We start from the raw sequence: 26888 nt of genomic DNA, 5'->3' as shown, positions 1-26888 counted from the left end.
CTAACATTTACAAAGATTAGTAAATACTGTAACCAATGCATTGCTTATTGTTAATTAATATTGGTTACTAATGTCAACAAGTGGGACCTTAGTGTTACCGTTCAAGTTTTGTAAATGGATTGAATGTGTGTATATATATATGTGTGTGTGTGTGTGTGTGTGTGTGTGTGTGTGTAATCCATTTATCATGAAATAATTGATAAGAAATCGCTTGTTTATTCCCTATCTCAAATATGTAGATGTTGTCTTTTAAAAGTTAAATGCTATTAAGACTAATAAATGAAAAAAAAGCTGAACTGGTTGAAACTAGATGGAGTGAGATGTCCTCAGTGCCCCATAAATCCCCACACTGAATGTGTGCCGAACCAGAACAAACTGGTTTAGCACTGAAAGCCACTTCTTGTTTTTGTTTTGATATGAAATCATTCACCGTACTGTTGCTCCTCGATAATGAATCTGTTTTTCTGACCCACCGTTCAATTCTTTAAATTCCAGAAGGGTTGAAGGAAACGTCTTTTCTTGAGTGGATCACGTTACAGCAGTTTCCCGCCGTGTTCCCAACATTTCCAGGTCAAACACATTCACAATAAAGTCGGGCCGCTCCGCTGTTTCGGCCGAGGAGATGGGAATTTGACCACAAACTTCAGGAACAAAACAAGATATCGATGACTAACTGCTTTCCTATGCACGGATTGATAATACAGTATGTGTGACTCAGATGAACTTACTATCCACTTCATTTGACCTCAAAAACACATAAAAGCACATAAAAACATTCATAGGAAGAAACATTACAAAAGAAGTCTCGGTTGTTTCCCGTAGACAACAATGAGATTAAATGCAGATCAAATGGATCTGATACAGTGTTATTTTAGGATTTAAACACTATTATTCTTATTTTTAATTAGCTTTGTTTTCATATTTTCAGTTTTCATGATTTAGTCCTTTTTCTTTGTTCCTGTCATTTTTATTAGTTTTTTTAAAAATATATTTCTATTTAGCTTCAATTTATATTTAAGTTTTAGTAATTTTAGTTCTTCTTTAACATAAACTTTTTTTTCATATAGTATTCATATTGTATTTAAGTTAATTAAGTTCATAGTTTTATATAGTTCACAATAACAATGTTCTGAGAAAAATCAATATATGGCGAATATCTCACGTCAGAGTTTCAGAAGGGATCTCAACAGTGTCTCATCTGTGCTCAGACTTAAGATTCTCAAGGATCAATCACATTATAGCTTTATATGGTCTGTATGTCAACATTTTTTGTCTATTTTAAATATTTTAAAGGGATAGTTCATCCAAAAATGTAAATTATGCCATCATTTACTGACCCTCAAGTTGTTCCAAACCTCTATTTGAAGAATGTTGGTAACCCGACGATGGACCACATTGACTTCCATAGGATTTTTTTCCTGATATAGAAGTTAATGGCCTCAGTCAAGTGTTTGGTTGCCAACATTCTTTAAAATATCTTCTTTTCTGTTCAACTGAAACTCATTCAGGTTTGGAACTCGAGGGTGAGTTTGGGTGAACTATCCCTTTAAGAGAAATGTATGAGACAAAGCTGATATGCAGATGAATGCACTTCAGACTCAATTAAATGTAATGCACAATTAAAGTCGCCATGAAATCAAAATCGACAATTCTTTATTTATGAAATATTGCACTATTTATTATTAGCCTTTTTTTTTTTTTTTTTTAAATGTACGTGCCTTGTGATATTTAAACAAAATAACTTCCCCTCCTTCATGCAGCGAACATCTCTTCTCTTCTCTGATGAAGAGGGCGGGGCAACCTGTCACTCACATGAGATCCACCAATAGCAAACCACAACCATTCAAACATCCAATCAATTCCTAATTGTCAAAATCAATCCCGCCCTACATTTGTTCTTGTTCGAGAAGCCGTTTCACTAATATAGGGCAGAAAAGCCAATCGCAACTTCCGTTTCATGCATTTAAAGAGAACAATAAAATATTCCTCTGGGCATAAAAGATGATTCTAGGCTTCATGCACGGCTCTTATGAAGCACTTCCTGAATCGGTATATCCAGCATATAGAAACACTCAACCCTAGCGTACACCCGACTCCCTCCATACTTCACTAGAAGTGTTGAAAGACTCTTTACACGGGCCGGCTGAAGCACAGCAGAGCTGGACAGCACAATGCACACAATATCCTGGAATGAAATAACAAAATAACACAATAACAAAACCGAGCGATAATCAGCAGGGAACTTTGACTCCCAGACTAGCTGATTAAATTCCTCTGCTGTGACTCTATTGTACCATCTTGTTGAACTTCCGCAGCTGTGCTGTTAAAGTAATGAGCATTGTGCTCATTTAAAGGTCCACGGAAAGGTCCGCAGAGGTCTAAGCATCCAAACGGGGTTGAGGCTTCAACACAGGATACTTTGCCCTGGGACGTTTCCAGTGGGTACTCATTTTTGGGGGCTTTGATGTGGTCGCGCAGCCTACATAGGGAGTGACGTGGCTGACAAACGACAAAATTGTTGGGCATTGAGCTGACGTTTTGATCCATGTTTGTGATTTTGAAAATGCCTGGGAATGTTTATGATTGTTCAGAGCCATCAGTTAGCATTATTGATCAGTGGCTCTGTTCCAGGACATAGTGAGCTGACTACATACTGTAGGCCATATTTTATGGCATATGTGGCATCACACGGCTATTTCAAAATGTTTGCAGCATTATTATGCTATGTTTTGTATACTGCAAACTTTAACAGAACATTGCAGGCTAACATCTGAAAATATGAGTCCTAAATTTTAGGTAATATAGTTCCTATAATAAAAGTCCAATTATTATTAAAGGGGGGGTGAAATGCTCATTTTCACTCAATCTCCTGTTAATCTTGAGTACCTATAGAGTAGTATTGCATCCTTCATATCTCCAAAAAGTCTTTAGTTTTATTATATTTATAAAAGAAAGATAGGCTGTACCGAGTCTTTCCGGAAAAAACCGAGCGGCTGGAGGCGGGCCGTGTGGGCGAAGCTAAAGCTGTGCTAACGCGCCGAGCTAACAACACACAGAGACAATAGAAGCAGTTTTACTCACCGAACCTTTATCATTGTGACTGCTCGATCCTTAAGCATTAGACGATCTGCAAATCCGTCGATCTGGGCTTTGTTTATAAAACAATCATCGTCGAAATGCAGGGAACAAACAGTCTACACAACTCCGTTTATGCTCAGGAAAAACAAACTCCATCCACTGGTGCCTTAACGCTGGGTTCTTTGGGAATCTGTGCAGGGTTGTCTTGCCCTGGCAACCAAAAACACACTTCTTTGGTGACATTGACTTCCCAAAAGCCGGGCAGGACGCTTTGATGGCGAACTGCTTTCGCTCTCTTGCTCTGGTCTACGAGTGCACGCGCGCCCGCGATCTTACCGGAGAAGTGCCCTTAGGACCCATATAAGGAAATTCCGTTACATCTGACGTCACACATGCCCATACTCGAAAAAAACTTTCCGAAACTTGTGACAAACCGGAAGGACAATTTTTGGCACAGAAATACTCCTTCAAACGTACAATTTAATTTTTGAAACTTTGTCCATGTTTAGCATGGGAATCCAACTCTTTAACAGTGTAAAAAACTCAGTATGCATGAAATAGCATTTCACCCCCCCTTTAACATACACATTACAACAGAGAAACAAAAATCAAAAGCAAAAAAGACAAAAGAAATTTAATTTAATATGCCTATAATAATATATACACTCTCCAGCCACTTAATTGGGAATCTGTTCAACTGCTCATTAATGCAATTATCTAATCAGCCAATCACAAGATAGAAAGGTAACAGTAATAAGGTCTGCAGAAGAGCATCTCTGAACACTCAACTCGTCAAACCTTGAAACAGAAGAGCTACAGCAACAGAAGACACACCAGTGTCACTCCTGTCAGATCAGAACAGCAAACTGAGGCTACAATTCACATGGGCTCACCAAAATCGGACATGGAAGATTGGAAAAGCGTTGCCTGGTCTGATGAGTCTATTTCTGCTGCGACATTCAGATGGTCGGGTCAGAATCTGACGTAAACAACATGAAAGCATGATCATCCTGCCTTGTATCAGCGGTCAGGCTGGTTCTGGTGGTGTAATGGTGTGATTGATATTTTCTTGACATATTTTGGGTCTCTTAGTACCAAGTGAGCATAATTTTAACGCCACAGCCTGAGTTTTGTTGCTGAACATGTCCTTACCTTTATGACCGCAGTGTATCATCTTCTGATGGCTTCTTCCAGCAGGATAACACACCATGTCACAAAGCTCAAATCTTCTCACACTGGTTTCTTGAACATGACTATAAGTTCACTAAACTCAAACAGCCTCCAGTCACCAGATCTCAATCCAGTAGAGCAGCTTTAGGATGTGGAGGAACAGGAGATTCACATCGTGGATGTGCAGACGACAAATCTGCATGATATCATGACAAGATGGGCCAAAATCTCTGAGGAATGTTTACAGCACCTTGTTGAATCTCTGCCATAAATAAAGTGGCCGGTGAGTGTATCTATATTTATTTAAAGCAACTCTGCATGTTTCCTTATAGCAAACGAGACAAATCTCAAAATGCTTTACAAGCACAGTGAAACCATCCTTAGAAAATGGAAAAGTGTGAGAAGTGTTAATAAATATACTAATATCCATTCTATTGAATATTCATCTCATTTACTTTAGCCTAATATTGCATCATTAGTTGCAAAGTCACTTTGAATAAAAGCCTCTTGCAAATGCATATAAAAGGCCTAAATGTAAACGTAGAGCATTCAAAGGCTGCTTTTGGACAGGGAGCTTGTTGGTTTTGGAACAGATCCAGAGTCGGGCCGTGTGGCACAGCCTCACGTCCTTTATCCACTGGCGGCCGTTGTACATCCGTCTTCGTGCCCGTTTTAAAGGATTTCTACCAAATTTAGTGCTCAGATTAAAAATAGCACCGTGGCGCCCTCTGAATGTCTCCAGGAGGGCGTCTCTCGTCCGCGGGGGGTAAGGGTGCGCTGGGTCTGCACGTCCACACCGGTGTGCCAGTGCGGGTGCGCTGCAGAAAGACGGCTAAAGGGGATGAAAAGCCTCTGTATAGACTAAATGACCCATGAGTCCATGAACTCGCTTCTTGTCACATTATATTTCTGCAACCAATGACTTATGAAAAGCAAACAAGTCAGTCTGACCTCTATTGTGATTTCTTAGTGGTTATACAATTGACATTGTACTATTCATCATGAATTCAGCAAAAAGGAGCCAAAAAGATAAAATGTCAGCCAAGACTATATTAAAAACAGACTATGTCCAGACACTGAGTCAAGATTTGATGACAATCAAAATGATAATAATCATAAATGTTTCTTTATATTCAGCAAATCAGCATATTATAATGATTTCTGAGGGATCATGTGACTCTGAAGACTGGAGTAATGATGCTGAAAATTCAGCTTTGATCACAGGAATAAATTACATTTTACGATATTTTAGTAAATAAAACAGTTTAAATTGTAATATTATTTTACTGTTTTTACTGTATTTTTGATCAAATTTACTGTATTTTTGATCAAATACTGACAAAAAGTTTTCATTTCAGTAAATGATGACCACAAAGAGACTTTTAATGCAAAACGTTTTTATTTCAACTGACCGCAGAGTATTTGACAGAGGAGCATTTGTACAATAAATAAAGGTGCTGGAAAGCACAGCTGTTTGCTCATACAAAATTAAAAAAAGAACATATCATACACTATCTACACACGCCACTTCCCGTTAAGCGGCGCTTAAGAAGGATTGTCAGAAATCCATTTGCACACATTAAAGTCATTGCATTTTCGCATGACATGCGTGACAGGAGTTCCTAGGAAAAACCGTGTTGAAAGTCTGTCACGGATGTGTCGGTATCATGACCCACTCTGTATTACAACATTCTCCATCTCAAGGCCTGTAATCTTATCGTCCATTCATGGCACATCTTTAATTCAAAATAAGCCTTTTTTCACACACATGACTTCTGAATAGCAACTGACCAATCAGCAGCTCTGAATTTGATTGGGTCATGTGGACACTCGCCCCAGTCCAGCTGCTAAACTGGTAATACGGCCCTCAAAACTGTGCAAAACAACAAAAAACAAAGCTTTTTCTCTGTCTAAAACAAAAGACATGCAGATTTATTGTTCCCATAATCTTAAAGGCAGCTATAAAAGTGTTTCAGCACCATTCTGCTCAGGCAAACTTTATCAAAACATCACAATCAATCAAACCTTCTTGCAAAGGGAAAATACTCGGTTTCAGTACACTCAAACACACCTACACAAGCAGACAGCAACACGGACAGCACACTTCTACACAACTACTGCTTCACTCATGAACACAGACACCTAAAGCTTGTGTTTCAAAAACATCATGTTCACATCTGCCATGACTCTAGACAATTCTCTTTATTTCTTCCCCTTCAATTGAATGTTTTGTCCTTCTCTACAAAAGTGTGTTTGCAGATGAGGTGCAACTTGGTCTGAAAAGGGGAAAACAATTAAAATGTATTCAATTGTAAAATATTTCGCTAAACCAATGTAAAAAAAAAAAAAAAGTATATGGCTGTGTTCAGAATGGAATACTAGCATACTGTCTACTGTAGTACACACTGACTTTTTTTAAAGTAGCATGTGAAATTGTATGCAGTATGTAATCATTTTCAAATGTAGTCACATGACCTCATTAGGTTGTAAGTTTAATTCAGTTCCATCCTTAAAAAGTTCTTAAAAATAGTAATTTTGCATCTTTAATGCAATTTTGTGGTTATCATCATGGGGTATTTCATGCATATAGAACATTCATACTATGCACACTATACATAACACTGCAAAGCTTATTTTCTTAGCATTTTTCATCCTGTTTTCCAGTAATATCTAAATTTATTAAAACGTTTAATAATCAAGTTACATTAACTTAAGCAAAATGACACAAGAAATTAAGTCTTGTATTCTGAAGAAGTTTTATGCTTAGAACAAATATCTGCTAATGATTCCCTTTTGAATTAAATGTACTTTTCGTACCCCACTGGCAGATATTTTTTCTCTTTTTAAAGCTTAAACTCACTTAATTTTGATGTTAAATATTTGTCATTTTGATTTAAGAATGTGTAGATATTTGTACTGGAAAACAAGTCAAAAGCACTACAATAGTGTAGTGTACTACAGCAATAGAGTAGATTACGCCATTTCAAATAGCGTAAAAACTATAATAGTAGTAATACCGAATTGTATAGAATAGTAGTACTGAAACGTGACTCTTTCTGACTCGCTGAATCCCTCATAAATTCTGAATCAACACATCAGACAGAGCTACAATCGGTTCAACCTCAACACTCTCATTCCCAGTACACTGTCGCCCTCTGCAGTGCGGCTCTGCTACTGAAAGTCAACTATTAGTTGCATAAAGTTGGAAATAAATAAATAGCCATTACATCAAACCATTATCATCTGAAAGCCTTTCACAGTAACAACAAGCTTTTTCAGGAGTAGTTCAAACTTAAAACAGCTTCATGAATCAGTGCTGAGAAATCTGACAAGCAAAAACACACAATATAAAAAGTAATAAACGGTTGTTTAAAAAAAGAATCATATTCAATTTAAAAAGTCCTAAAGCTGAAGAGATAAGGAATACTTTGGCTTAAATAAACATTGTCAATGACAACAGAAGAAAAGAGCAAAAGGAATAATTTCCCATGAACCTGTGTTTCAGTGACTTCCACGTCACTTGTTTCATACAATACATTGTTTTAGACGTCACTCTGCCACACATGGAATGAACTGTTTGTTTAGTAATGCTTTAATACAGAAATAAACAGGTGGAGTTTGGTTTCAGTCGTTGGAGAGATTCAAAGGCTACATGAAATGAAACATGAAAACAATACTAAATAATTAATTCATTTTAAAAGTGAATGCAGTTGAGTTTGTTCTTGTTTGAAAAATTATATATACACACATACATATATATATATATATATATATATATATATATATATATATATATATATATATATATATTTATTTATATTATAATACATTATAATAGTTGCATTTTTAAGGTATTATGAAAAACTTTATAAAGCATTATAATGCATTAAAATACCTTTAAGATGCATTACATATATACATATATATATATATATATATATATATATATATATATATATAAAACTATTATAATGTATTATAATACTTTCCTAATCATAGTTACAGTTTTAACAGCAGCATACCATTTCATATAATACATTAAATTCTGTTTTTAATGCATTATATTCTTTATACTGTTTGTTGTGGGTGGTTGTTAGGCGGCTTTAAAATAAAAATAAAATAAACTCACTTTATTATGAAGCTTTATAATAATTCAGCACTATGGGTTTTTTTTAACTCGATTATCTGTACACCAGGTAAAATGCGTTCTCATTCAAACCCGATATTTAATACAAGTTTGTTCGAATCCCTAACCATGAATATTAAGAGCAATAAATAATAGCGATTCTTGCCTTGGTAACTGATTACTCTGTATACTATAAGGCTTCATAAATGCCTTTACGATACATAAAGCTTCATAGAAAGTGCTAGCAAATAAATATCAAAAAAATGAAAATGCAAACATTTACATTCAAAACAAATCGAATAGTCTTCAACTATAAGGTTATTATTAGCGTTAAGACATCATAAATGAACGGTGTTCATGAAAATGTAACGCGTAGGGAAACAAATACAATGTTTTATCAATAATAAAGCCAGTGGCAGCAGTGAGGTATCGTAAAACACACCGCTCTCGTCACATTCCACACCGGCCGCGAAACGCTCTCGGTTAAAAATGTTCGCTCCTGTTCCTTACACAACTCTAGTTTATACTGTTTTGGTGGAAACTTATGGAAGGCAAATTATTAACAGTGCAATTTCACACGTACGTTGGCAAAGACCCACAAGCGACCGCTTTCATCATGGCATCGGTGTGCCCTTCCACGCGACAGCTTTCAAGTACAATACATTTGTCCAAGTATCCTAAAAATAACAATATTCAAAATAAACCTGTAATGCCAATGCAAAGGAGAAAATCTCCTCCTGATTTACTCACATAGTCGTACGCCAACCTCTCAAACTTTGTAGAACGAGTCCAGGACGAAGGTGTCTGTCTTGTCTTTTAAGGCCTGAGGTTTAAGTCCCCATATTCGAGTAGGGAGAGTATTGCCACAGTAATGCTGGATGAAATGGGATTACTATGAAATAACATTTGTACAAGGACAAGCTCAGATTTGGCAGGGAATGGGAATCCATGATATAATCATAACAGAACAAAAAGTTGTAGACCATAGTGACTTTTTCAATACTTGTCGTCTTTGCTTTTAAACTAGCATTTGATTAAATACATTAGTTAAAAATTCACACTGATGTTCCACTGTGTTCCCATATTATAAATAAGGCATTTTTTTCCATTATGGATACATTTAAATAGGTTACAAGAGACCAGATTACTCCTTAACCTTCTTAAATTAAGGTCCATATTGCATAACCTTCAGATCTTACACTTTTTAGACAGTTTTCAAAATGCAGAAAGCGCTATGTGGAAGCCATTTCTTATGGAGAAGAAAACTGGATGTGATAATACTGTTGGACCAGAGTGAAGATCCATAATCAGACAAACAGAGATGTTTCAGGCCGTTCAGCTGAGCAGGATTACAAAATGTTTAGTGGTGTTTTCCCACACTGATTGAGGATACAGAGACAGACAAATTATTAGAGGATGCTTTTGATGCATCCATCCTGGCTTTATGGCCCAACACCACTCAGTTTACATAAAGCTGAAGCAATCCGTGTGCAAAAATGTTCAGCAAAGATGAACAGACATCCCAAGATTCATCTCAATCCTCCATCGAGGCAGTTGGCACGTTGAGTGAGTTTCAGTCATTGGCCTATAATGCTGTTTTTGCTTCTTGAAACGTTAAATTCTCAGAGGGATTCATGTAGTGGTCCATTGGCCATTAGTGACTCCTAAAGCTCATTTCTTTGCACCACAGGCCAAACCTCTGTGGTTTAACCACACTCACCTCGAGCCCGGCTCTTCTGCCGGCTGATTGGCTGTTGGGTGTGTCAATCAATGATGCTTTCCGTCCGTTCAAAGAGTGGCCAAGATCCGTGAGAATGAAATGATGACGGTGAAAGCGGTCTGGCCCACCCCGAACACAAGAGCTTCAAGAGGAGCCATGTCCTTCCCTGCCACACGGTACACAGCCGCCACTGCCGCACCTGACACAGGACAGAAGACAATTAGAATACATGAAGACAAACTTTGGTGTCGGCCTGAGAAATTCTATTCTGAAAGCTTGTGGTTGCTAGGTGGTTTCTATGCGGTTTGTGAGGTGTCCTGGGTGGCTACTAGATGGTTGCTGAGTGTCAAGGGTGCATGCTAGTAGGGATGTGGCCGAATACTATCCCAGCTCTTTTTGGTTAATTTTTGGTTACCAGAACGGTCTTTTTTTAAGGTTTGTTTGTGGTTAGCCAGAAAAGTTCTCAACGGAAATAGAATGTAAGTTTCTGGTTTGAAGAACATTGTTCTAACATTACTTTAACGTTATTTTAACGCTGTTCTAACGTTCCTCTAACCTTTTTACTCCAATATCATTACCCCAGTTGCAAAATAATAACCTAAAAATAACCATTAGGAAATGTTCTGTGTAAGTTATTTTTAGGTTATTTTAGGTAATTAAAAGTTATGAGGAGATATGTGACATTGACACTCAGGAATGTCACACATGTACTAATGTAAACAATTACCGCAGTAAGCCTAACAATGTCCCTTTAGGGGCTCCGTAGAAGAGGTTTTTCATTTTCCGTGCCTTTCCGAATTCTGATTTAGGCTTCGGGTACAGTAGCCAGGGTGTTGTTACGCAGTTGCTAGGGTGTTCTGGGTGGTTGCTATGCAAACCATATATAATTAGTAATTTATACAGTTTAAAATTAAAATTATACTTGGTGTGAAATTATTTTTCAATTATACTGTAGGTGTTTAGGGAATTATCTATTCAGAAGAAACATCCAAGGCAAAGTTGCTAATTAAATTACACATAACCTCCAAGAGATCTCCAAGTCTACAGAGCCACGAAAGAGCAACATCTGAATGATAAAATCTTCCTCTGGGAAATCGCACGTCTGAAATTGAAATAGAGATGGTTTTTTTTTTATGACTGTGACTGTGGTTGTTTGCAAAGTTGATCAATTTGAAGCCAAAATAATACATCTATAAGGGGCAGCATACACGTTTGTACATATAAATCCTACTTATCATTATCTAGCTTGACTATGACTGTTTTTTACCTTCTCTCTGACCCTTACAATTAAACAGGCTGTTTTTGCTTCTGTTGTTCTTCTATATGTAAATGCTGTCTCTTATGATTGAATACCATCCTCGGATATGAAACGTGTCACAACATGCCCACCATTTTGCTGAAAACTGGAAACATGAGTTGATATATAAATGTGGGTCATCATGTGTTAATGAATAAAAGATTTCCACCAAAAATCACTGGACTGGATGTCACTTTAGCCTGGCTCGGCAATTTATGTTCTCTGTTCATCAACTAACACATACATTATGATAAACAGAAGCTCAAGCATGTTCACTTGACGTGCGAGAAACAATGAGGTTCATTCTCGTGTTACGCATCACGTTTGAGCTTCATCAAGAACCAATGAGGTTCATTCACGTGTTACGCAGCACGTTTGAGCTTCATCAAGAACCAATGAGGTTCATTCTCGTGTTACGCATCACGTTTGAGCTTCATCAAGAACCAATGAGGTTCATTCTCATGTTACGCAGCACGTTTGAGCTTCATCAAGAACCAATGAGGTTCATTCTCGTGTTACGCAGCACGTTTGAGCTTCATCAAGAACCAATGAGGTTCATTCTCGTGTTACGCATCACGTTTGAGCTTCATCAAGAACCAATGAGGTTCATTCTCGTGTTACGCAGCACGTTTGAGCTTCATCAAGAACCAATGAGGTTCATTCTCGTGTTACGCATCACGTTTGAGCTTCATCAAGAACCAATGAGGTTCATTCTCATGTTACGCAGCACGTTTGAGCTTCATCAAGAACCAATGAGGTTCATTCTCGTGTTACGCATCACGTTTGAGCTTCATCAAGAACCAATGAGGTTCATTCACGTGTTACGCAGCACGTTTGAGCTTCATCAAGAACCAATGAGGTTCATTCTCGTGTTACGCAGCACGTTTGAGCTTCAGCAAGAACCAATGAGGTTCATTCTCGTGTTACGCAGCACGTTTGAGCTTCATCAAGAACCAATGAGGTTCATTCTCGTGTTACGCAGCACGTTTGAGCTTCATCAAGAACCAATGAGGTTCATTCTCGTGTTACGCAGCACGTTTGAGCTTCATCAACAACCAATGAGGTTCATTCTCGTGTTACGCAGCACGTTTGAGCTTCAGCAAGAACCAATGAGGTTCATTCTCGTGTTACGCAGCACGTTTGAGCTTCAGCAAGAACCAATGAGGTTCATTCTCGTGTCACGCAGCACGTTTGAGCTTCAGCAAGAACCAATGAGGTTCATTCTCGTGTTACGCAGCACGTTTGAGTTTCAGCAAGAACCAATGAGGTTCATTCTCCTGTTACGCAGCACGTTTGAGTTTCAGCAAGAACCAATGAGGTTCATTCTCCTGTTACGCAGCACGTTTGAGCTTCAGCAAGAACCAATGAGGTTCATTCTCCTGTTACGCAGCACGTTTGAGTTTCAGCAAGAACCAATGAGGTTCATTCTCCTGTTACGCAGCACGTTTGAGCTTCATCAAGAACCAATGAGGTTCATTCTCCTGTTACGCAGCACGTTTGAGCTTCAGCAAGAACCAATGAGGTTCATTCTCGTGTTACGCAGCACGTTTGAGCTTCAGCATGAACCAATGAGGTTCATTCTCGTGTTACGCAGCACGTTTGAGCTTCAGCAAGAACCAATGAGGTTCATTCTCGTGTTACGCAGCACGTTTGAGCTTCAGCAAGAACCAATGAGGTTCATTCTCGTGTTACGCAGCACGTTTGAGCTTCAGCAAGAACCAATGAGGTTCATTCTCGTGTTACGCAGCACGTTTGAGCTTCTGCAAGAACCAATGAGGTTCATTCTCGTGTTACGCAGCACGTTTGAGCTTCATCAAAAACCAATGAGGTTCATTCTCGTGTTACGCAGCACGTTTGAGCTTCAGCAAGAAACAATGAGGTTCATTCTCCTGTTACGCAGCACGTTTGAGCTTCAGCAAGAACCAATGAGGTTCATTCTCCTGTTACGCAGCACGTTTGAGCTTCAGCAAGAACCAATGAGGTTCATTCTCGTGTTACGCAGCACGTTTGAGCTTCATCAAGAACCAATGAGGTTCACTCTCGTGTTATGCAGCACGTTTGAGCTTCAGCAAGAACCAATGAGGTTCATTCTCGTGTTACGCAGCACGTTTGAGTTTCAGCAAGAACCAATGAGGTTCATTCTCCTGTTACGCAGCACGTTTGAGCTTCATCAAAAACCAATGAGGTTCATTCTCGTGTTACGCAGCACGTTTGAGTTTCAGCAAGAAACAATGAGGTTCATTCTCCTGTTACGCAGCACGTTTGAGCTTCAGCAAGAACCAATGAGGTTCATTCTCGTGTTACGCAGCACGTTTGAGCTTCAGCAAGAAACAATGAGGTTCATTCTCCTGTTACGCAGCACGTTTGAGTTTCAGCAAGAACCAATGAGGTTCATTCTCCTGTTACGCAGCACGTTTGAGCTTCATCAAGAACCAATTAGGTTCATTCTCCTGTTACGCAGCACGTTTGAGCTTCAGCAAGAACCAATGAGGTTCATTCTCGTGTTACGCAGCACGTTTGAGCTTCATCAAGAACCAATGAGGTTCACTCTCGTGTTACGCAGCACGTTTGAGCTTCATCAAGAACCAATGAGGTTCACTCTCGTGTTACGCAGCACGTTTGAGCTTCATCAAAAACCAATGAGGTTCATTCTCGTGTTACGCAGCACGTTTGAGCTTCAGCAAGAACCAATGAGGTTCATTCTCGTGTTACGCAGCACGTTTGAGCTTCATCAAGAACCAATGAGGTTCACTCTCGTGTTACGCAGCACGTTTGAGCTTCATCAAAAACCAATGAGGTTCATTCTCGTGTTACGCAGCACGTTTGAGCTTCAGCAAGAACCAATGAGGTTCATTCTCGTGTTACGCAGCACGTTTGAGCTTCATCAAGAACCAATGAGGTTCACTCTCGTGTTACGCAGCACGTTTGAGCTTCATCAAAAACCAATGAGGTTCATTCTCGTGTTACGCAGCACGTTTGAGCTTCAGCAAGAACCAATGAGGTTCATTCTCGTGTTACGCAGCACGTTTGAGCTTCATCAAGAACCAATGAGGTTCATTCTCGTGTTACGCAGCACATTTGAGTTTCAGCAAGAACCAATGAGGTTCATTCTCGTGTTACGCAGCACATTTGAGTTTCAGCAAGAGTTTGTTCTTGCGTGTCAAGCAGATTCCTTTGAGCTTATGTTTATGTTCACTAATTAATGTTTATAGGTGAATAAAAGCCTAAATTCAATCTTTTCATCATATAAAGCGATTCATATTGATTAGTTTTACGACCTCTTTATGAACTTTTTGAAGCGTCAAAGTGCTGTAAATGGGGGACAGAAAACTCACAGATTTTATTAAAAGATCTTCATTTGTGTTTGGAAGATGAACAAAAATCTTGTGGGTTTGGAACGACATGAGGGCTAGTAATTAATGACAATTTTTTTCTTTTTTGGGTGAATTAATCCTTTAATGTATACAGTATGTATATGAATATTAATGTGTATCGTGGTGTGAGTAGCTCTATTAAAAAAATGTCATCAATTACACACCACACACACACACACGCATTAACTGACTAAATGTTTGTCTCTAACTTTCTCTCTTTCTCTCAGCCAGATCCATATTCATATTAAAGCAGACCTCTGGGAACGGGCACTTCGGCATAGGGTTATTTTTGAATCAAAATACATTTGTGCTAGACTGGAGAACAGCTAACAGCTATAGTTCATTGACACCCTGCCCAACTAGACAATGTCCCTAAAACATTTTCCATTCTAATGCATTTTATCAGTCACAGATACTCTCTAAAAACCACACAGAACACCTCAGCAACTGCATAGCAACACCCCAGCAACCTCCCAGAACACACTAGCATCATGGCGGGGAGCTATGAATGAGAAAATGTAAAAATGTAGTTGGATCAGAAACATTTCCCAGTCTCACGGTGACTTGATTACAACAGCAAAATTGTGCGTTAATGAATCATGCACAAAAAGACCATGCACATTTATTAATTTTGAGTTCATGTTTTGTTCGAGAACATGCACACTTGACTTAATGTGCTGATATTGTCCGATAAGAAAAGCAGAAGTGTGCGAGTACTGACTGGTGATGACCCCTCCAGTGAGCGAGGCCAGGAAGCCCACGCTGATGAGCACCAGTGTGATGAGCCGTCCTCTCTTATGACGCTGCAGCGTCACACACATCAGCAGACCCACGGCACTGTGAACCAACAGAGAGGAGAATAGACACCACAGGAACACCCAGTACCACATTTCTGCAGAGACAACACACACACACACACAGAGAGAGAGAACAAACTAGTTAGAAAGTTAGCTGGTTTAAAAAAATTCTGCATTTCATTCAGGAAGCACATGCATGAATATGTCAGATGCGTGGCCATCCAATTTTATATAAAATGTTTAACTTTTGGCTGTTCAATCCAAGAATGAGTCAAAAAAATACAAAAGTAGGTGTGTAAAAGTAGTTTAGTAGAATAGTTATTTGTGCATGTTTTTTTTCTTTAAAAAGTTCTGCTTTCTACTACTGAAGAGGAACTACAATGTGTTAAAGAAACACTAACACAGTTCTCACACTTTGTCTATTTATTAAAGTTAACAGACTGCAACAGTTTTTGTTATGAGATCACATTAATCTGTCATTTATTTGAATTACTTTTAAAAATACCTTTTATGTGACTTTATTGTCTCACCCTCATCCCACACCGACTTTCAATCTCATAATGTGAATATTTGATTATACACAAATTATGACTGTCACTGAGTTTTGACGTTATTTTCACCACGACCAGCAATTTTCCCACTAATATAATCTAGGACTATAAAGGTAGTGTACTTGGTTACCAAGGAGAAGAGCAGGAGATGTGAAATGCAGGAAATGTAGTTCTTTCGAACTTTCTACTTATCAAACAATCATGAAAAAAATGCATCACGGTTTCCACCAAAATAGGAAGCAGCACAACATCCTCAACTATCAACATTGATGATAATATGATTTTTTTCTTGAGCAGCAAATCATCATATTAGAATGATATCTGAAGGACCATGTGACACTGAAGACTGGAATCACAGGAATAATTAAAAATATATTCAAAAAGAAAACTTATTTCAAATTGGAATAATATTTCACAATATTAATGTTTTGACTGTATTTTTTATCAAATAAATGCAGCCTTGGTGAGCAGAAGAGACAAGAATCCGTTAAAAAAATCTTACTGGCCCCAGATTTTTAAAAGGTATTGTAATGAGGTAAAAAAGCAAATATCACCTGTGATTTTTTTTGTCATTTCCAATCAAGCTGTAATTTTGTCACATTATGCAAAAGAAGCATGAAAATATAATAAATTGTGTGTGTGTGTGTGTGTGTGTGTGTGTGTGTGTGTGTGTGTGTGTGTGTGTGTGTGTGTGTGTGTGTGTGTGTGTGTGTGTGTGTGTGTGTGTGTGTTTAGGAATGCTGGAATTGAAGACAAATGAATGAGTCAGTCCAAAATGTTTCAAATGTGATTTCCACCACATAATATTATTAAACCCAATTTCAGATGTGGTACACACGACATTTGTTGGCAAAAATAAATAAATAAATAATAAATCAGTGGGGAAAAAAGACACAGAAATGACAGAATTCTATTATGATGTATGGATATGCACACTTGGAACAAAGTCAATTAAATAAACAACATTTTTATAAATGTTCACAAGACGATGCTCATAGTTGAAGAAATGCTTGTGAGAGTCTCCAGTCAGAACCCACCTTAACCGAGCAGAACACACAACTGTTCTTACAACAGTGAACCTCGATAAATACTCTCCCACTATCACCAACCTCGCTCTCTCATAAACTGTTTGGTCCACTTTCATATACTCATATACGTCTCTCAGTCCTCCATTGGCATTATTTAAGTGCCTGGTCCACACAGATCAGAAGAGAGTAAATGGACAGTCTGTCTCCACTGAGAGAGATTCAGACGGCTCTGGATCGTTCCAGAAGATTCCATGACATGGACCGGCATCTTTGCTCAACAACAAAACTGATGATCAAACTGCTGCTGTTGTCATGAACTCTGGGAAATGCAGCTCTACATAAATGAAAAATGCTTGAGAAACCAACACGCTCGGGCAGAAATACTGCTGACAGCTGTAATTTAACATGTCAAAGCAAACGCGTCAAATAACGAACTGCATAGTTGCACATGAAACGCTGTATAGTGCTGATCAGAGCGCTTGTACCCTGAAGCATGAAGAGACATTGTGCCATTAACACCCTGTGTTCATTCAACACAGAAATGAATTTTTAGCATCATTCCTCCAGCCTTCATGTCACATGATCCTTCAAAATCACTCTAATATGCTGATGTGCTTCTCAAAAAACATTTCTGATTATTATCAATGAGGAAAACCATTTTTGCTGCTTAATATTTTTGTGGAAACTGTGATACAATTGTGATACTGTTCAATAGTTTGGAGTAGGTTTTTTGAAAGAAATTAATACTTTTATTCAGCAAGGACATTAAATTGATCAAAAGCGACAGCAAAGACTTTTTATAATGTTACAAAAGATTTCTATTTTAAAGGAGAACTCCGGTCAATTTTAACATTGAGCTAATTTTTTTGTACATTTGGAGTGCTGTCAATACAGAGAACAACGACAAAAATCGGTGTTGCCTACACCGTGTTATCCTCTTTTTAAAATTTGCACCCTGTTGACTTCCATGGGGCAAGTTTTAAACCTGCTTTTAGCCTCTTAACATCCTTGATTGCCGAGTTCACGCGCGTGATCATAGGTAACTAAACCTATGCGCGTGAACTCGGCAATCGACTACTTTGGACTTCAACCGAAAACAGGATGTAAATACAGGTATTTGCGCTGGCTTAAATAACATCATTTTTATCCATTTCTTTCACATCTACTGCAGTCAGATTCACTCGTGTTCACTCTGAAGGAATCACTCACATGACCTGTGCACTTGTAATGACACATCAAGGATGTTAAGAGGCTAAAAGCAGGTTTAAATATTGCCCCATTGAAGTCAACAGGGTGCAAATTTTAAAAAGAGGATAACACTGTGTAGGCAACACCGATTTTTGTCGTTGTTCTCTGTATTGACAGCACTCCAAATTGACAAAAAAATGAGCTCAATGTTAAAATTGACCGGAGTTCTCCTTTAACTAAATTTGAACTCTCTTTTGAACTCAACTAGTCATCAAAGAATTCTACAAAAATCTGAAGCAGTAAAACATGTTTTTGACATATATAAATTGTTTCTTGAGCAACTCAAGCATATTCTCAGCTTATTAGAATGATTTTTCACACACACACACACACACACACTCACACACACACACACACACACACACACACACACACACACACACACACACAGTATATGGTCTGTCTAAAGATTCTGATTGGTTGGAGGGTGTGCAATAAAGCCGTTTAATGCACAGGTCAGTTTAATCACCGTTCTATATTATTGCGCTGCTTTCATTATTTTATAAATATTAATTAATTAACTTCGCTACTGAATCGCTAGATTATATTACTCAGCAAGGACGTTGTAACCACAGTTTTTTTAATTAAACTCACAGCTTCATTGCTAGAAGAGAGACACTGCAAAGATGCAGGTAATTCATAATTCACACACACACACACACACACACACACACACACACACACACACACACACACACACACACACTCACACACACACTCACCTCTCTCTCTCTCTATAATATTTATTTGAATGAATCTCTCGCGATAGGCTGATTCATTCAAATAAATGTTATAATTTAATCAAATAAATGTAACCTTACCGCACTACTTTATCTCTGTGTCTGATTTAAAGCTGACATACAGAATGCTAGATCTAATGAGTGGTAGCTGATATATATACTGTACACTCACCTAAAGGATTATTAGGAACACCTGTTCAATTTCTCATTAATGCAATTATCTAATCAACCAATCACATGGCAGTTGCTTCAATGCATTTAGGGGTGTGGTCCTGGTCAAGACAATCTCCTGAACTCCAAACTGAATGTCAGAATGGGAAAGAAAGGTGATTTAAGCAATTTTGAGCGTGGCATGGTTGTTGGTGCCAGACGGGCCGGTCTGAGTATTTCACAATCTGCACAGTTACTGGTATTTTCACGCACAACCATTTCTAGGGTTTACAAAGAATGGTGTGAAAAGGGAAAAACATCCAGTATGCGGCAGTCCTGTGGGCGAAAATGCCTTGTTGATGCTAGAGGTCAGAGGAGAATGGGCCGACTGATTCAAGCTGATAGAAGAGCAACTTTGACTGAAATAACCACTCGTTACAACCGAGGTATGCAGCAAAGCATTTGTGAAGCCACAACACGCACAACCTTGAGGCGGATGGGCTACAACAGCAGAAGACCCCACCGGGTACCACTCATCTCCACTACAAATAGGAAAAATTTGCACGAGCTCACCAAAATTGGACAGTTGAAGACTGGAAAAATGTTGCCTGGTCTGATGAGTCTCGATTTCTGTTGAGACATTCAGATGGTAGAGTCAGAATTTGGCGTAAACAGAATGAGAACATGGATCCATCATGCCTTGTTACCACTGTGCAGGCTGGTGGTGGTGGTGTAATGGTGTGGGGGATGTTTTCTTGGCACACTTTAGGCCCTTAGTACCAATTGGGCATCGTTTAAATGCCACGGCCTACCTGAGCATTGTTTCTGACCATGTCCATCCCTTTATGACCACCATGTACCCATCCTCTGATGGCTACTTCCAGCAGGATAATGCACCATGTCACAAAGCTCGAATCATTTCAAATTGGTTTCTTGAACATGACAATGAGTTCACTGTACTAAAATGGCCCCCACAGTCACCAGATCTCAACCCAATAGAGCATCTTTGGGATGTGGTGGAACGGGAGCTTCGTGCCCTGGATGTGCATCCCACAAATCTCCATCAACTGCAAGATGCTATCCTATCAATATGGGCCAACATTTCTAAAGAATGCTTTCAGCACCTTGTTGAATCAATGCCACGTAGAATTAAGGCAGTTCTGAAGGCGAAAGGGGGTCAAACACAGTATTAGTATGGTGTTCCTAATAATCCTTTAGGTGAGTGTATATTCTCTGTGCATTAGATCATGAGTGACACGTGAAGGCCAAGTAACCCATACTGCATTTAAACCAACCAAGTTAGTGAACACACACACACAGCAAACCGTGGACAGCCATTTTTGCTGTGGCGCTCAGGGAGTGATTGGGGGTTAGGTGCGTTGTTCAAGATCAAGGTCCTGTCATTTCCTGCCAGTATTGAGAATCAAACCCGCAACCTTCGGGTTACCAGTCTGACTCTCTAACCATTAGGCCATGACTAAGCATCATCTATGTGTAAATGACTAAAGACTGACACACAAACACAATGTATTGATTAAACTATAAGCTGCCGCTCACATGCTAAGTGAGACGTAACGTCCAGACAGAGAAGGCTTTTGTGCTGGAGGTCTGTAAACACACACACACACACACACACACACACACACCCCCACCCACACACACACACACACACACACACACACACACACACACCCACACACCCTGTTATCAGTAAGCTGGGCCAGACTGGGCAGAAAAGCCTCAGATCATCCAATATCAGCCAAAACTGAATGATGCTGATGGAAAGTATTCCTTCAATGTACTACTGACCCACAGAGAGACACTCATTTTTACTTACAAATGCATATAACACTATTAAACGATGAAAAACCAAACTAAAGTAAACACTGAACAGAAACGCGTGACAGGTTATGGTAGGTTACTCTGATTCATTCACCAACATAGATCATCAGGACACATTTTGAAGGTCATCTTGTCACAAAACAAGAGGGATGGGTCAATGTAAAGCGTTCGTCTTGTCAAAGGCCTCTTTGAACACCCTGGGTTTTCGTCGTGTCAACAAAGCAGTTTCCGAGGTGACAAAAAGCCTCTTTTGTCAAGCTGTCAATGGTCATAGTCAGTGACAATGTTCTTTAACATCAGCACAGTACACAGCCAAAATTCTTATTCCAATTAAGCGAGCACACATAAACAAACATGCTATAACCTAGCGCTATCTCACTCTGTGGCGAACCACAATAAACATAGCCAAATGCTAAACGAGATAATGATCACCAAACAAGAAGTAGCAAAGTTGTCACACATCTCTACTGCTAACAGGGTTTAAACTTTTTATGAAAGCGTTAAGTTTCTACTTCCACACAGGAAACTCAATAGCTGCATACTGAGATAATTACAACTTCATTGGGGGTATAATGGATGTTTCTATGTTGGTTTTGATATCACAGTGAGATCGTATTATTAGCAGTGTCTGGCAGACGATAAAAATACAGACTTGCTAAAAAAGAATCACCCACAACCCCTAACGTTGTGACCGACTTTTTCCACAGGAAACCAGTTTTCTTTAGAAATATATATTCTTGGAATATGCATTAACATGTTTTTTTTTATATATATATATAAATTATGAATACTTTAATTCAGCAAGGATGAAGCATTAAATTAAACAAGACATTTATAATGTTACAAAAGATTTTTTTTTTTTTTTTAAATGCTCATCAAAGAATCCTGAAAAAAAAAAGTCACGGTTTGCACAAAGATATTAAGCAGCCCAACTGTTTTTTTTTTTAACATTGTTAATAATCAGAAATGTTTCTTGAGCAGCAAATCATATTAGAATGATTTCTGAAGGATCACGTGACACTGAAAACCAACCTTTATAAGAACACACTGTTTACCCAAAGGCACAAACAACTGCTAAGTAGGCAGAACTCTGTCTCCTTCATAAACAGCAGAAGGAAATGAAATGACTAAATAGGCTTGTTTCACTGACCAAAACAGGAAACACCATTAACTTTCCTCTCGAGTCATAATCTCCCTGGTGAGTCTCTGTGAGTCTCTGTGCTTCTGCACCTGTGCTGTTCCTTCACATCATCACAAAAAGTGATGCGTAACACATCTGAACACAGCTGTCTCTGTCAGCGGCGGGCGGCGGGCGGGCGGACGGGCGGGCGGGGGTGGGGGTGGGGGGGTTCATGGTTCATGTTCTAACCAATGCTGAGGTGCCACCTCACCCCATCACGTTCTTCAGCCAAAAATCTATATTTTGCTTTGGAATGCAGTGTTTTCTTTGTCACTAGATTAGTGACTTCTTTTCAACTAGCAAATTTAGTGATTTTTGGACTGCTAGTCGGTCACTAAATAATACTCTTTCTGATATCTGACAGAAAATATGTAAATGAGAACAGCTTTTATTGGACATTCGGCTGTATATTGCATATTAAAATACAGTATGTGAGCACGGATTGAGAGAAAACAGATGTAAAGAGAGTTGCCGCATTACGTCATTTAGCGAAATTAAGCTACTTTTTGAGCACTGTTGGAATGACACAAGGGTGGGTGAGTAATAAATTACTTTTTTTTTTTATTCATGAGTGAATTATTTGCTATCTCACATGCTACCCATCCTGCAAATCTCTCTCAAGTTGCATCATGTGTTGCGTCATGCCAGATGTCCACCACAAGATTGCAAATATTATAATCTGGGCAAATCTCGGAAGTGAAAGGATGGGTGTGTGTCGTGCCTCATGCACCGTAAAACCGGCGTACACTTGTTTCCTAGAAATGCTTCATGCTGCCTTCCAGTCACATTCACTTACCTGCTGTGGTCTGGCTTTTATATTACATCACATTGTTCATCCAGACTCCAGTTTTATGTTGGAATCATAAACCAGTTTTGCTTCAGGACCCAGATTTTACATCAAGTGACCCAACAAAATACAAAAACTCTCGCACAAATGTAAACAAGATATTTTAAAAATGGACTGTATATACTGTATATATATGTGTGTGTGTGTGTGTGTGTGTGTGTGTGTGTGTGTGTGTGTGTGTGTGTGTGTGTGTGTGTGTGTGTGTGTGTGTGTGTGTGAAATAGAAATCTTTTGTAACATTATAAATGTCTAGTAATATGTGTATATTCGTGGTTTTATGCACTTTTTGGGTCATAACCACAGTCTATGTTCAGAACTCACCAATTAAGAACCACTGCAATCAGTCAAAAACAAATCACAACATCCATTTTTCATATACACAACAAAATCATTTAAGGAAAGGAAAATATTATTGCTGTAGTTGTTCATATAACTATGGGTGTAAAGTAGCTATCTAATCTGGACCCTTGAAAAGGATTCTTTGGGAGCTTATGGGGAGGTTTTTCCATGGAAGGTTACACCCTTGTCAATGAATAGATGTTTTTACACAGTATTCGTAGTCTGGTCTCACTCATGTCACTAGTCACTAGCACACAATCTACAAGGCAAGACTGTATAATGCTGCACAACAGAAGCCCATGAGCACAGTATCATGTGGAGACCAATATGGTGAAGGTAATTACTAATGATTACTCCACTACACGAGCCGAGAGCCGCCAGAAACCATGCAATGACTCAAGATTAACTAAAGATTGATGGGTGGCACAATGCTTTTTAGAGGTTCACATCGGACTGGCTGAATGCATTAGAAGCACTACGGTCAAAGCTTTTACTTCTAATACACAAAAACAGACATCTCACAGTCAGGTGCATGGGGAACTATTCTTACTATAGTTATTCACATAACAAAAAAAGTAATTTTTTGGACATGGTGCCATGGTAAAACTATAATTTAGACACAACTATGATGGTAATACCATGGTATTTATTGAAATACTGTACTAAAAATAAAAATAAATGTAAGAACAACCTAAAAAATATCATAGTATATGAAAATGATACATAGGCTACCTTAAAACCGAATGATTACCATGTTATAGCACGTTATTTGCCAAAACAAAAAAATATACTACCTTTATGAAAAGTACTTTGGCAATATCATTACCGTGTTTTCTGAACATGTTCCGAGATAAAATCATATTTTTCCCACATTTACCATGGTCTTCTTCACTATGATGTTTTATATGGCTATCAAAGCAGACTGCACACACACGATGCCACGATGCACAGTATAGTTAACTGGCAATACACACTTCCTATTATATTAAGTGCTGCATGCAATACTATATATGATGTATTATTCATTTAGCATGTAAGCACAGAGTATACAATGTGATGTGAAGTGTGACCTTGTTCAGATGGGATGCGCACAGCTGCTCGTGTTCCTGCCGGTACAATAGACTGACCGGTGTGTGGAGAGGCGTGTGCGCGCGTCTGGATGACACACATGAACCCGTTTCACCCGATCTTTCTCCTCTCGTGAACGTACCTGTGAAGTGCTGTAGGGTCGGTACCGTGCCCTGGACCCACAGGCTGAGCACTTGCTGCACCGAGAGATTAATGGAATAATCCTTATTCATGTTCGCGCTGGGCGGCTGGAGCACGGCCCTCTTGCTCAGATATCTGACCGAGAATGGGGGACACATGGAGCCGGTTCACCGGGGCCGCTGCTCGCTGGAGGAGGATGGCGGAGCGCCGGTCCGTCTGATCAGCTGCTGCTCAGGGGCCATGATGGGTACGGCTGACACACACATACACACACACACACACACACACTCTCTCTCTCACTCACTACACACATTCACACACACGCGCACACACACACCAGCAGCGCTTCTGGATGGCGCTTAAAGGCGCAGCGCTCTTAAAGGGAGGTGAACATCACATTTTACACTACGATCAAATACAGCAGTTTATGAATGAATGATAAAAAAATTAATAATTACTTAATTCAGCTATATATATATAGGCTATATATATATATATATATATATATATATATATATATATATATATATATATAGTACCTAGTTAAACTAACGGTTAAATACTACTACTATAATTGTAGTAATTTAAGCAATATTAAATAATGTAACAACAATAGTAACTGTTATAGATGCATAGATAATTAAGTTAAACCAAATGCTATACAATTTGTATAATTAAATGTCAATTATATAAAATATTAAATAAATACGACTACTACTACTACTACTACAAACCTAATAATATTAGCAATTTCTGCAATATTAAATAAAAATAATAATAACAATAATAAGTGTTATTGTGGTTATTAATAGTATTATATAATAGGATAATAATAATGATTTAAGTTAAACCAGATTCTATATAAAATAATATTAATTTGTATATTTTAATATCAATTAAATATTTAATTTAAAATAATAATTATTGTTTTTATTACTGCTAATAATATTAACAACAACAATAATAAATTCATTATAATGATTTGATTACATACAACTTATTGATATATTATATGATTTGATTTTGATTACATTAGCTATTACAATCATAATCTTCATCATCATCATCATCATCATCATCTAGAATATTTTCTAGTCTTGCCTCCTCTTACTAAGTGAGAAAAGTTGTTGCTGTTATGGAAAATTTGTGCCAGATAAAACCAATCTATTTTTTAGAAACATCTTACCATCTTTGCTATCTAGGAAGTGTAGGCATTAAGAAGTAATATTAATGTCTGAGCATTTCCTAAATAAATTGAAGAAGCTTTCCTAAGCTCCTGGCAGTTTGTGGAAGAGATTATAGGCTTAAAGATGTTCCCTGTAACTACTCATACATAATAATTTAGCAAATACAGATTGCACTACATATGCCAAAACACTGAAATGTATGAAGAAAAATGTGCCGCCAATCTAACCTCATACAAAGGTCTATTGATTAATCATGCAATACTAAACATAAAAGTAAAATAAGCTGCTCTTAGATTTTTTGGGGGGTAGGACAATGAAGTTCCCAGAACAGGTTCATGGACTCGGATTAAAACGTAAATATGAGATTTTCAGTGACATAAGCGGAGCAGCTTCTGTTCCTCAAACACACACACCCTGATCATTTTCCCACTATTTATCCGCCTGACATTTGAGCCTACACTTGTTGTATTACCTTACAAACCCAAACCTCTCCGCTTCTGCTTTCTCATTGTAAAAACGCTCCATTGTAGGAACAATATGAAATGATGTCTGAATCGCAGGTCACGTGAGGAGCCCAGAGAAAACCACACCAAAGGACTGGATGGATTAGTTTGAAGGCAAACACCTGACACATGATCAGAGCCGGGATAGGAATGACTTCTGGACCTTTTGTGAAGAAATCCCAGCTCCTCTAAATGGCCGAAGGGTGTGTTTCCAAAGGCAGAAGAAGGAATCGTTCAACTCCATGAGCATTGTGGGACTTAAAAGCATCACTTGCTGCTTGTACACAAACCTACCGGCCACAGAAATGAATTCAAGTGTCAATCAGTTACAATCATTCAGTTTGTACAAATGAAGAACTTTAAAAAGCTAAATAAAACTAAGATTATAAAGTATAAAGAATTATAAAGTAATTCATTGCCTGTATAATGTATTCATCATTCTACTTTAATGGCACACAGAGTAATTTGGTCTTGGTCAAGTTAGGGGTGCAAATTACCATAA

General features: G+C 38.4%; 1 protein-coding gene across 2 annotated transcripts; it reads right to left on the bottom strand.

Moving 5' to 3' along the window:
• Positions 1-8707: 8707 nt before the first annotated feature.
• Positions 8708-25043, bottom strand: tmem170b (transmembrane protein 170B). Of its 2 annotated transcripts, none has more exons than XM_079879710.1 (3): positions 24698-25043; positions 15487-15657; positions 8708-10293 (listed from the first exon to the last, which is right to left on the bottom strand). In XM_079879710.1, exons 1-3 carry the CDS (start codon positions 24852-24854, stop codon positions 10163-10165), a joined length of 459 nt encoding a protein of 152 aa, XP_079735836.1. In that variant the 5' UTR covers positions 24855-25043; the 3' UTR covers positions 8708-10162. The 2 variants fall into 2 exon arrangements, with proteins under 2 accessions (XP_079735836.1, XP_079735837.1); XM_079879711.1 differs by having other exon boundaries at positions 24558-24747.
• Positions 25044-26888: the final 1845 nt, after the last annotated feature.

Source organism: Squalius cephalus, assembly GCF_949319135.1.
Source record: "Squalius cephalus genome assembly, chromosome: 8".
Taxonomy (NCBI): Eukaryota; Metazoa; Chordata; class Actinopteri; order Cypriniformes; family Leuciscidae; genus Squalius; species Squalius cephalus.
Note: the sequence above shows the minus strand (reverse complement) of the source record. Positions and strands in the feature narration are given on the sequence as shown.